Source organism: Manis javanica, chromosome 7, assembly GCF_040802235.1.
Source record: "Manis javanica isolate MJ-LG chromosome 7, MJ_LKY, whole genome shotgun sequence".
NCBI lineage: Eukaryota > Metazoa > Chordata > Mammalia > Pholidota > Manidae > Manis > Manis javanica.
In genome coordinates, this window is record NC_133162.1 from 85,889,553 (window position 1) to 85,902,754 (window position 13,202).

Sequence of the window (13,202 nt, forward strand, 5' to 3'; positions counted from 1 at the left end):
ACCTCAGCAGATAATTTTTAGTATTTCAGGCAGTTAGAGCATTTTCTTTTGTGAGTTGAATTTGGCGCCTAAGAATTGACAGCTCTGAAACAATATACATGTGATATTATTGATGATGTTGTTGCCTAATGTACGTTGAGTGCTTTCTGTATGTGCATCACTGTTCATCTCCTTCTGAATGTCATCACTGCACTATAAACTGTGCAGATTGCTTTCTCGTTATGTTATGTTAGAAAAGGAAAGGATAAAACTATATAGCCACTTTTCCATCCTTCTGCTAAATGGGTTCTATCCTTCATTTAAAACATTGACAGAAGCCCCTATAGTTTAGGTGGAAAATAATCTTTCTTTGATAGAAATGATTCCTGATATAATTATTATATTTAATTTTGAATACTTAAAACCATCTTATTATAACTTTTAGGTTTGTACCATAAATTAAGTATCTAAATCTAAAACAAATTAACTACAAGAGATTACATTTTTTAAGAATGAAATCTCTGTTTAGTATTTTATCTTAAATGAATAAATATACCCAATGACCTGAGAAAAGTTAAGTATTGGGGAAATTAAAAAGTTTTTTATTGTAAAGATGTATTAGGAAACATATATTTTAGAAAGATGATCTTGGATAAACATTTAAAAAGAACATTAAAAATAGTATACATGTAAAATTGAGAAGAAATGAAGTACATATTACAGTGGTAATAGATCCTTTGCCTCTAAACCACCTGTGTGCCACTGAGCAAGTTATATGACCTCTCAGCATCTCAATTCTGTCACCCTCAAAATGGGGATAATAATAATAGTTACCTCATAAGATTGTTGTGAACATTAAGAAATATTTATAATATTCCTACTCTGCAGTTCCTGAGTACACACTTGTTTTGTTCTAGCCTTTCATTTATACCAGTTAAGATTTGATATGGGAACTTTTTAAAATATCATATCAGATGATATGAGTTCTCTCTACATCTTACATCTTGAGCAATAGTCCTCAGAATAATCAATGAATTTAACTCTTCTTTTGTAAGACTATTATATTGCCAGAAATAATATTCTTAAAAATTGGTGATAGTTATGCCTGTTGAAAAATGGCAGCAAGTCTATATGTAATCTATTACCTGGTTATGTTCATCTTCTCTGGAATTCTGAGCCTCTGGACATGCATTTTATGTTTTGGTACATCTTAATTAATATAGCTTTATAAAAAGTCAAATATCAAAGTCATAGGTAGCGTGGATGGCTTGAGGATTCAGCTTATCATACATACTCAGTAGAGGAACAACTTAAGGTCAGAATGAATAACCAGGTAGTCCAAACTATATTGCATTTACCTTAGCTTGCCCTAGAGAACATTTTAGAATTTCAGAATAACAGCCGTACATTCAAAGATCACTCATCAGGGAGTCTAAACAAGGAATATATTAAAAAACCACCATTTTTCTAAGAGGAACTTTAATATCAATTTTTAAAAAATCATACTATCATAATAATTGTAGGATGATTTTTAGTAGTGCAAAGCACATGACAGTGGTGTGTGCTCCCTGGGCTATAGTCGATAATCAGAGGCCCAATCCAATCAGTAAAAAAATCGTGGCTCAGATTGTGTTAGGTATTTACTGTGACATCACAGCAGTCTATTCATTCCCTCAATTAGACCTCAGTTATCATGCATTTTAAAACATTTAGTAACTGTTAATGCACTTAGTTACTTTTTTTCACTCTTGGTGCTTTTTCTGAGTTAACACCTCAACTTTGGAAATAATATTGTTTGAAACTGATCAGGTTCAGACATTCTGGATGAGTAATTTACTACAAGTAAACAACCATGTTTTGTATTCTTTTAAATTCACTTTTCCACTCAATTTTTATCAACTACTTTACTGATCATTCTAACATCTTTTTATCATAGAGAACAACAGACCAGAAGATGCAGAGTACACAAATCCTGGTGAAAGGCTCATAGAAGAAGGCTGTATTCATATGATTTCATTGGGATCCAAAGCATTGATGATCCAAGTGTGGGCTGATCCCCACAAGGGCACTTTTATCTTTCGGTATTTATCCTCAACCGCCCATGAATACCTCATGTATTTAAATTATTTATATAATAAACATAGATGTGAAATCTGTTAATAAAGATCATGACAGAAAAACATAAAAATCTTATTAAGAAGATAAATTCTAACAGTTATTAATATCATCTTTGTGACAATAACATTATTTTATCCAAAAATTTATAATTATTCTCTAGAGTAGATTATCAATTAGATTTTAGACCAAATACATACTGAAGTCTTATCTCTAGAAGTATTCTGTTAGATTGAGATGGTCTTAAGATGTAACTATCAGACAGCTGTTTTCCATGTAGATGATGTATTTAATAGCCATTATCTAATAAGCTTAGGTTCTCCTTACTATCTTGTCCTTTTTTCCTACCTCCTTTGTTAACTTGTATAGACACAAGTCTTTTATTTGTAGTGAGTATGTACAATTTTTATAAAACTTAAAAATAACAAATAGTATGTTATTTGGGGATATATGCTTTGTAAATCTTAAAAGTGTACTGCATATGCATTATATCTTAATTCTCTCACAATTCCTCAGAGTAGGTTAGATGTCCAATACATCCTGGCATTTAGACATTTATGTACAATAAGTATTGATTTTTATATGGCCAAATTTTTATGTAGTTTCTAAAAGGGCAAGGACTATATAAATAGTTGGTAATAAATTTTTTTTGTTACCAAATTGAATTTTGAAAATTACTTCCTAAATTATTAACACCAGCAAGTGAGCCTAATCTATTTTAGTTCATGAGTTGAGGTAAAAATACAGTAAGCAGATTATGATATAAAACAAAGTGCTACTGGTTTTTTAAGTTAGTTTAAAATTAGAACTGATTTTTAATCTCACTTAAATATCTGGAATTGTAGTTATCATTCATGTATTAAATACTGAGATCATAAATTTCATGTTTTCAGCCTAAACCTTTTCTCTTTTTGTGTAGTGTGTGTGTGGATTCAAATGATGATATGAAAGCTGTTTTACTAGCACAGATTGAATCACAGGAGAATATTTTCCTCCCAAGCAAATGGCAACATTTGGTACTCACCTACTTACAGCAGCCCCAAGGGAAAAAGAATATCCATGGGAAAATCTCCATATGGGTCTCTGGACAAAGGTATGAGACATTTTTAGTAAATACTTATTATCCTCAGTTACTTATTATTAAGTTTAATTAGTCTGTTAAAGCTTCTGAAATATATTACAGAAAACTACAGATAAAATTTACTGTTTACTAATGTAGGAATTTGTATCCGAGTTAGATATTTTTTCTTATCACTTCTATAAATGTAAAAAACTATCACTTTTCCTATATATAACTTTAATACAGAATTAATTTCCCATAGAAGTAATTATTGAACATTAATATTTAGGTTTGGGAGAGCTTGCAGAAATCTAGACATTTAGATATTTATGTAGAATATGTGTTAAGTCAAAGAACAAAACCTATAATTTGGTCCTTCAACTCATATATTATAAAATGAATCCACAAGGAATTATTTCATTTAAGTGGCTAATAAGGCTAATACCTAAATTAAATCAGGGTTTTAAAAGAAATCAGAATGACTAGAGAAAAATATAAGCCAATAAATCAGCTGATAGATTAAGATAGGGTCCTAGAAATATACCAGGTGATAGATTTAGGTGTAGTTTCATGGGATTTTTTACTGACCAGGAGAGCTGTGGGTCAGATTTATAAGAAACATTTTCTGGAATATCTTAATGTAAAGTTTAACCCTGAGAGAGCTATATAAGGTATCTTGGACTTATAAGAATTGGGAACTATTTTACTGAATGAAATAGCATGGAAGGTGATACAGAATTAGAAACTAGGGTAGCATGGAAAAGCTGGAAGGAAGAGTCTGAGTTGAATAATGAAAAAGAAAAATGACATCGGCTTTGGTGAAGTTACCTAACAGGAGGCTTTGAATGCCAAGATGAGGAATTGAGATTGAACTGAACGGACCATAAAATACTTATGCCTGTTATGTTACAGACTTTTGCTAGGTACATTATATACATTACCTCCCAACTCTCTCAAAAATCCCTTGAAATAGATTAGACCATCGAGATGACATAGACCCTTAGCATAAATTAACCTGTTTTCATCCATTTGTTTGTTCATCAAATATTTATTGAGGAATTACTGTATGCTGAGCATATGCTGTATCTGCCCAGGGGTAGTTGTAGACAAGACAGTCATGTTCCCTGCCTTCTTTGAACTCACAGTCTAGTGAGGAAGCTGACAACGAACAAACACAATTAAATAAATATATACAGATCATGATGAATGCTGTGAAGGTTAACAAACACCTCCCAAGACAGAAAATACCAAGTTTGCTACTTGAAAGAGGTGGATCAGGGAAGGTCTATCTAGGACAGATTATTTAAGCAGAAACCTGAAGAAGATGGAACTTGCCATGAGCAGGAGGGAGGAAGAACATTCCAGACACAGCAAAGAGCCTGTGGAAACTATGGAGAGACTGTGTGTCGAGCCTTTGCTGCAAGGGAGGCTACAGAATGGCTTATGGCTGTCCAGCCTCAGTACTAGAGGAAAGCAGGAGAAAGGGACCTGGTGAATGGCTTTAGGGTAGCCAGTTCATGGTCTCAGCCACAGGAGAGAACAGGCTTTGGAAATAAAGTCAGGGGTTCAGTTTTTGTTTATGCATTTAAAAAAATGCATGAAAGGGAGGGATAAGGGAGAAAAAGGAGCATTATGATTAGCACACATAATGTAGGGGCGGGGGGCACAGGGAAGGCAATATAACAGAGAAGACAAGTAGTGATTCTATAGCATCTTACTATGCTGATGGACAGTGACTGTAAAATGGGGTATGTGGTGGGGACTTGATAATGGGGGGAGTCTAGTAACCATAATGTTGCTCATGTAATTGTACATTAATGATACTAAAAAAATGCATGGAAATACATCACTGAAGCTCAATTTTCCTATTCCAAATAAAATATTTTAAGAGAAGTTCTCAATCTTCACCACTGCCTAAGCCCGAATGGCAGCTGTCGCCTGTCAGTAAATTTCTATGCAGAATCTAGAGTTAGATCACCTGGAGTTGGAATTGAAGTTAGGGCTGTGAGAAGCAAGCTTCTTTCTTGTGGACTCTCTTCTCATTTCTTGAGCTCTTAACATGTGCCAGGCACCATACTAAGCACTTTACACAGCTTACCTCATTTAGTCATCCCAACACAATGAAGTAGATATATTGTTATCTGTTTTACATATGATGCAGCTGAGACCCGAGTGGGGCAAACTCATGCCACAAGGAAGAAGTACAGACTTGAACCTAGACTCTGACCCCAGAGAGAGCCCATGCTTAAAAACCCTGGACTTCATTGTCCCAGCAGCTTTTTCCTTCATCAGACCAGCTGACAGGTATAGGAATCATAAGCTAATTATTACACATGTACAAAAAGAGAGTGGACAGTTCTGAAGTTAACATAGCCATTTGATTCACATACATTCTGTTTTTCACTCTGTCTTGCCAATGGGTTTCAGCCCTGGGCAAGTTCGCTATGGATTCAGTGTGACCAAAGAAATTGGGGTGAAGAAGACCAAAACGTTCTTGGGGTGAAAAGGTTATACCCAACTTTATTTCCAGGTGGCAGGTCAGTCACTAAAATCCCGTTCACTCAGAGCGAGCCTGTATGCAGCAAACCAGTCTCTGCCCTGGGCCCCTCTGTCTGCACAGCCATCCTCTGTGCCCCTCTGTCCACACAGCCATCTTCTGGGCCCCTCTGTCTGCACAACTGTCCTCTGGGCCTCTCTGCCTGCACAGCCATCCCACACAGTTGTCCCGCACAGCCTTCCTCTGGGCCTCTCTGCATAGTGGGCACACACAGCCATCCTCTGGGCCTCTGTCCTTGGCGCTGCCACCACTCCAGCCTCTGCTCTACTCTCCTGCAGCCTTGCAGCCATGCCGCCTTGCAGCCATGCTACTGTGTCATGCCCAGAGCACTGGGCGGAGCTCTTTATAGAGTCATTGCCCACAGGTGTGCAGTGAGCTAGTCAACCAGGGCCAGGTGAGAATCCTGGCCACAGGAACTCTCATTTTATTCACACACCCATCCACTTATTTCTACATTACTTTGAAGGAACTTTTTGCCACCTGATACAAATCAATGATTTCAACCGTTAATAGAGCAATGAGTAAAGTTGTCATTGACAAATATATTCCGTTGATTTAAACTTGGCACTGTCTTTACCACTTTCTGAACAAATAGAATAATTTCTACAAATAATACATTTCAAGAGGCCACTTTTAATAATACATAATGACAGAAGAATAACTTATTAATCTTTTCTACTTTTACTTAATGAAAATCATACAAATCTGGTAGGAATATATAGCACATTTGTTGAATTTATCTTAAAAACAGTATTAAGTCATACTGCCACTAGGGGACAGTAGTCTTTCACTTATGCCATTTATTTGTCACAGGAAAGAGATGCATGTAATAGAAATGATCTCACTCTCAAGTTGTGTGTCAATTATGCTTCAGTAAAAAAATTACCCCACATCTTTCATTTATTAAGAAATATTCCTATTAAAATAATTAAACTTACATGTTAACTATGAAACAGAAAGCTTTAAGGGAAAGTTTTTAAATAATATATACCAAAGTAGAATTTTTCATTAAGAGCTAGGCTTTGTTAGTTTATTCTAAGTCTTTTTATTATTTAAAAACTTTGCCTTTATAAATTATCTTCATTATCTTATATGAAGTTTAAAATATTTTTAAAATAGGAGTAGAGCTGGACGCTCTACAATCTCAATCAGATGAAGTCCTTCCATCATGTGTGTCTCTCTGTGACCTTTTCCTACTGGTTCTTTTGTAAGGATTCCAGCTCTGTAATGACTTCGTACTGAAAAAATAGAAAATGCGAAAAAGCTATGGTATTTCAGTGGCTAGTCAGAGCAAAATCTGGAGGAGTGATATTCCTTTTCTGATTAATCTTTGAGGGCCTCGTAGAGGACATGAGATTTTAGGAACTGTTTCTCAAGATGGAGTATCTATAAACCAGGAAGGCGCATGTGCAGAAGCCAAATGGCTAAGAAAATAAGCAGTAAATGTCTGGTCACACTTGCCGTGGCCTGTTGTAGGATCACCAGACACTCTGCTCTGCTCTTTCTGGAGCTTGGGGGCTGCCAGCACCTTGGACCAGGAGAAAACAGAATCAACTCTCTTTCTTCCGCTCACCAGCTATCTGATACTGAACCAAGAAAATTGCTCGTTTCCCATTATTAAACATTCACACTTTTAAAATACTTAGTACTTTTTAATACTTAGTACTTAGTCCTCACTGAAGTAATTTATTTAACCTTATTTTTAACTTAGGAAACCTGACGTTCCTTTGAATTTTATGCTTCCAAGAAAAACAAGTTTGTCATCTGATAGCAATAAAACATTTTGCATGATCGGCCATTGTTTATCATCCCAAGAAGAGTTTTTGCAATTGTCTGGAAAATGGGACCTGGGAAATTTACTCCTCTTCAATGGTATATTTTCCCCTTTAAAACCATTTCAAGTTTTTCTTTCAGTTAACAAGTATTAAACTAAGTAAATTATCCTGGATAAAATAATTCCCGTTCCTTCACTTGTGCTTAATAAGTACTGTATTTCCTAGATTTCAAGATGCACATATAAAATATTTTAACATTTTATAATGTAGATGTTTCTTGTAATTGACATACATTTAATGTAGAAGTGCATATCTTATTTATTGTTCCCCCACCCCCACAGTAAAAGAAGAGCTGATTTTAAATCAACTTTATTTTATAATCCTGGAAAATGCAGTATTACAACAAGTAAACTCATAATGGTTTTCCCTTTTATTTATAATTTCAATGTATTAAATTTTAGGGGTAAAATTATAGGAATAAAAGAAATCTGATTGTTAAAAATACATCACTGAACCTGTCACAAAATGGCTGTCATTTAGACAGAGCTTAATTAATAAATAGACATATGGATGGGAGGAATAAAGGTATCAACTCACATTTTATTTTAAAAGGAATTCACTGAGGTATAGTTTTCATTTATTAAAAAAAAAAACAAAAAACTTTTCTAGTTTAAGGAACAGAAAAGAAATTTCATGATTTTATTTTAGCAAGTTAACTTTATACTAACTCATCTTCCCTCCATAGTTTGTTTATTTGCTCATTACACCAATTTGGAAATTGAGGCTTTATCAATTTTATAAGAAATAGAGAACAACTAAAAGAGTCTGGCAAAAAAAATAATAATAACTCTTGGCTTTTTATAGAAAATTCTGGTTGAAGTGGTTTAAATAAGGAACTTTATTTTTCTGCTGTATAGGAGCTAAGATTGGTTCACAAGAGGCTTTTTATTTATATGTTTGTGGACCCAACCATACATCTATAATGCCATGTAAATATGGGAGACCTGTGAATGACTACTCCAAGTACATTAATAAAGAAATTTTGCATTGTGAACAAATCAGAGAACTTTTTATGACCAAGAAAGATGTGGACATTGGGCTCTTAATTGTAAGTTTTGATTTTACGAGTTTTAACTTAATAGTAACTGTGCATAGATATGTTTGAGTGTGTAATTAACTGAGTTAGATTTTTTAAGTTTCTCTTTTTTTGTTTTCTCAGCATTTTCTTCATTTTCTTAGAACAAGGCTTTTTCTGAGAAAGAAATTGAAATACTCTGACTTCAGAATTTATTTTCTGTTTTCAAATTTTCATCTCCTTCTCCTTGGAACTGTATTTCTATACTAAGTATTAGTTAAGTTTAGTTATATCTATTAATCATTCAAGAAAAATGTTTATGATATAGTGAAAAATAAAATTAGCCTAAAAAAATTGCCATCACATTTCCTTTCCATATTTTATAAATAAACACTAATTTTTATTTATATTACTTTTAATTCTATAGGTTTTAGAATATTCTTTAATATCAGTAACAACTAGGAGTTTTGTTTTATTGCTAACTCTGCTTATATAAGACCCTCATATTGTTTTTATGCATTATTCTAATATTTTGTTGTATTATACAGTTTAGGAGCTTCTAATGGGTATTTTCATTATGGAAACTAAAAAACTGAGCCTTCATAGTCTTAAAAGTCTAAAAACTGGTAGGTCTGTCCATGACACTGTGTTCCTCCTCTTGCTTCTTACAAGAGGCACAATTATAGGGCAGAGACATTTTTTACTAGGAGACTATTTTTGGAATGTATTTTGTTATTAGTGAAATGTATATTTCACAATAAAATTATTTCTGTCTTAAAGCTGTAACATTTGGCTCAAGTAAAGGGAAAATTCTAGTATGATATTTTGTAAAGCATGTATGTTTTAAATGGTGTTAAATATAGCTGTGGTAAAATAGGTATAGGGTAAATACCTGTGGAATTTAAGTAAATATCTGATATTAGGTATACAATCTTTTTTCTCCCTAAGAAGTATTTTTAAATGGGGTTGGAGGCATTGTGGCTGTCCACTAGTACTGCATGGGGACAGGAATACTCAACATTGTACAGTGCATGGGCAGTGTTATAGAGCAAAGAATTATCCCACCCCAAATGGCCCATCATTGAGGAAAACATGGTTTTCAAACCTAAGTGTGTGTCAGAATCACCCAGAACACTTGAAACATAGATTGCTTGGTGGGAGTTACAGATTGAGTAGGTCTAAGGTGTGGCCCACAAATGTGCATTTTTAACGAACTCCCAGGTGATGCTGACATTGCTGGTTGGGAACCACACACTGAGAGGCCCATACAAGTGTTTGTTCAAATAATAATTTTAACCCTAGTTTTTGTTTAATCTATTTGTTTTCACAAAAAAACAAAATTTCTTTAATCCTTTTTTTCCTGAAAAGAATAACAGTTACATAAGTTATCAAATTCAACATAAATTATCTCAAATGAACATTCTAAGGGTTTCACATGAATGCTCTTTTTAGAAAGCACATTTTTAAAGCCTTAGTAATTTGGGGTCATAATGTCATAGTGAGCAGTCAGGCCAAGATGGTGCCCTCCTGGCAAGGCGCTTGTGTCAGGTGGGACTTCTTTCAGGTAACTGGGCATTTGTCAAGTTTCAGGTTTAAAATTTCGTTTTATCTGGCGTAATCACATACAATAGACTATGTAGTCAGTTTAGTTGGTATATGAATATGCTAGTGTCTGATGAAACTACATTTAAATCACCATGGGTTGAAAATTGTCAAAGCCCAAGGCCCCCACCAGTTTCTGAGATAAGACGCTAAATCTGCAGTTCATGATTTCCCCTAAGCCTGAACTCCTGCAGTTGCTGCCAAAGTATATTGAAAGTACCCAAAGTGTATTCTGCATTTAAAATTGACTATAATTTTTAAAGTAGCTAAGAGAAGCTTGACAGGAAGCCAGCAGCTGATAGAAACTATCCTTTACATGGAAAAAATATTGCAAGTTGTATTCTGTTTTAGTTAGGGTTTATGATAGTCTGGAATTTTATTCTGGTAGAAAGATCTGGTTTAAAGTCTCTTTTAAATGAGTAGCCAGCCTGTGAGCGAATTCAAAGAAAATATTTTGAATACATTAATCCAGAGTTCTCATCTCATAGGGGGTTGTAAAGGTTGGTTAATATTTACAAGTGCATAAGACAGTGCCTGCTGTATAATGAGTGTGGCTTGAGATTTGTTGCTGTTTTACTAGTAAATATAATCTCATGTTTATTCTGGACTTTTTCTCAGTCTTAATGGGTTTTATACTATTGATCACTACTAAATGAGACTGATCTTTTCCTTTGTGGGGAGCTGCCTTGCTTCTCACATTCATCTTTGTTTAATATAGTTGTCTGTCTTTCTTAAAAGAAGAAGATTTGATGGTTATCTTCACTTTGAAATATGTGTTTGCTAGTTTAAACTTTTTAAACATTGTTTAGTTACTGAAGGAAAATATTTATGTTTCAGGAAAGTCTTTCAGTTGTTTATACAGCTTACTGTCCTGCTCAGTATACCATCTACGAGCCAGTTATTAGACTTAAAGGCCAAATGAAAACCCAGCTCTCTCAAAGACCCTTCAGCTCAAAAGAAGTTCAGAGCATCTTATTAGAACCTCACCATCTAAAGAATCTTCGGTCTACTGAATGTAAAACTATTCAAGGCATTCTGCATGAGATTGGTGGAGCTGGTATATTTGTTTTTCTCTTTGCTAGGGTAAGAATTACTGATTCTAGTTTTATCTAAGAAGAAACTACTTCTTTATTTTTGATAAATTTCATAGTTTATTTTTAGTCCAAGAAAAGCTATATATATCAACTATTTAAACTTCTGAAAGATTTTTTTTTAAATCATTCAGTCTAGGATATCATCAAGCTTTCTTCCACAAGTGGTTAAAATTTCTTTTAATTTGTGAACATTTTAGAAGTTTTCTATTATCCAGAAATGTAATTAGAACACTTACATATTAAATGTACAAGATTTAAAATCATCAATGGGGAAAAAAATGCATACTGTAGTAACAATACAGCAAAAGTGTATCCTTTAAAATAAGGTTTGTGAAAAGCATTTTTTCCTTGAAGTTTCCAGATACATAGAAAAAAACAAGGGTCAACAAATAAGTACAAAAATAATTTATTTGGGTTTCTTTGATTTTATTTGTAAAGAGAAGGAGAAATATAAAAGGTTTGGCTGATGCCATGAGTATTATACTAAAATAAATTGTTTATCTGTTCTATTTAGTCATCTGAGGGCAGAAACAATATCTTCCCTGACTTAAAGTAGGCGTCAATGAGTATATGCTGTCTCAGGAATTGCTGAAATCCAAAATAGGGGATTCAAATGGTCTCACTTTGGTACAGATCATCTGTACTTCCTTGTTTAATTAAAGTGGCACTGATGTTCTTTCATCCCCAGAATTTTATCCCTAAGTATTACTTCTAAAACAGTACCAAATTTTCACACTGACTCCCTAACTGGCTTGCTTTCTTTAATGGGACCACATTTGATTAATTTTGAATTAATTAAGCCATATCAGTGTTGTTACCGTTCTTACAAATATTTTGTTAGCATTTGACTCACCATACTCTTATGCTGATTTTTCTTTTCCTCCTCTTTCTTATTCAAACTTTTTTTGTACCTAGAATCTTTTTAAATAGATTTTTCCCTAGTGTTTTAAAATAAAAAGATGTTCATTTAACTCATCCACATTTTATGATCTATTATTAGAGTTTTGTATAATTTCAAAATATATATCCTTGGTTTTCCTCTTTCATCAAGTTATAGAATATAATTTTGTTATGATTGCTGTTATACAGTGACTAGATACTAGCAAAAATGTTTTGAGAACTAGTTTTTTATCTTACATTCAAAATCTTGCTAAGACTTTTTAAAGCATGTTTTCACACATAAAACTTGAGAAACATTCAGTATCCTTCTCTTTCCCTGCAAAAATTAAATTTATTCTCCTTAAAATCCCTAAATGAATAACCTGCCTTTTGAACCTAACCCCTACCATCCAGCCAAATAGGCAACCTAAAGCCTCCTAGATATACAGTCTTCCAGTTTTACACCTTTACCGCTCCCCTGTCTCCTTCCCCCACCACCTGTTCCCCCTACTTTCTAGGATTTTGCTCTCTTTCCAGGCCATCTTCTCTCCATATTGGTTTCCCTAACCCAGAATGGAGTCAGAAATAGTTTCTTGCTCTAATGGCATTTATTTTGTTTCATTCTTATTTGCCTGTTATCTTGATAATAAGGTGTTTTTCTTACACATAGTAGTTGTCCGAAAGCATTGGTTGAATTGAAGTACAAAGCAATCCATGGTTTTCATACATATATCATATCTTTTGACTAAACAGTAGGCCCCACTTGGGGCAAGTATCATGCCTGTTACTTCTTATTTCCCATAGCACCTAATGCAGAGCCTATTTATTGATCAACTAATTATCAAAAGTTTGAGGTATATTGCTGACATTTCAAATCATTAATAAAATGCTACTGACCTCTAAGTTGTTAATATTATTTTAGTTCATTTATAGTATATTTAAGAGACTAAAGAGCATGGAATTTATGACTTTAACAGGCAATAAAAAATTAAGCTTTTGAATGAAACTGATGGATTAATACTATGTAATGGTAGACAGCTACATGTATTAAATTTTTACTCTCAAA

At 33.7% G+C, this 13,202-nt stretch overlaps 1 protein-coding gene across 7 annotated transcripts in view; it reads left to right on the top strand.

The window, feature by feature from the left end:
- Nucleotides 1-13,202, top strand: part of LYST (lysosomal trafficking regulator) — a 239,092-nt gene that overhangs the window by 58,669 nt on the left and 167,221 nt on the right. For 6 of the 7 annotated variants that reach the window (XR_012133309.1, XM_073241266.1, XM_073241262.1 and 3 more), the window contains 5 exons: nt 1,916-2,060; nt 3,014-3,187; nt 7,423-7,583; nt 8,404-8,594; nt 11,001-11,246. Coding sequence is in view for 6 of the 7 variants with exons in the window: in XM_073241266.1 (XP_073097367.1) it covers nt 1,916-2,060; nt 3,014-3,187; nt 7,423-7,583; nt 8,404-8,594; nt 11,001-11,246 (917 nt within the window). In the remaining variant the exon portion in view is untranslated. The remainder of the gene's footprint in view (nt 1-1,915; nt 2,061-3,013; nt 3,188-7,422; nt 7,584-8,403; nt 8,595-11,000; nt 11,247-13,202) is intronic. The other variant, XM_073241265.1, reaches the window with a different exon arrangement.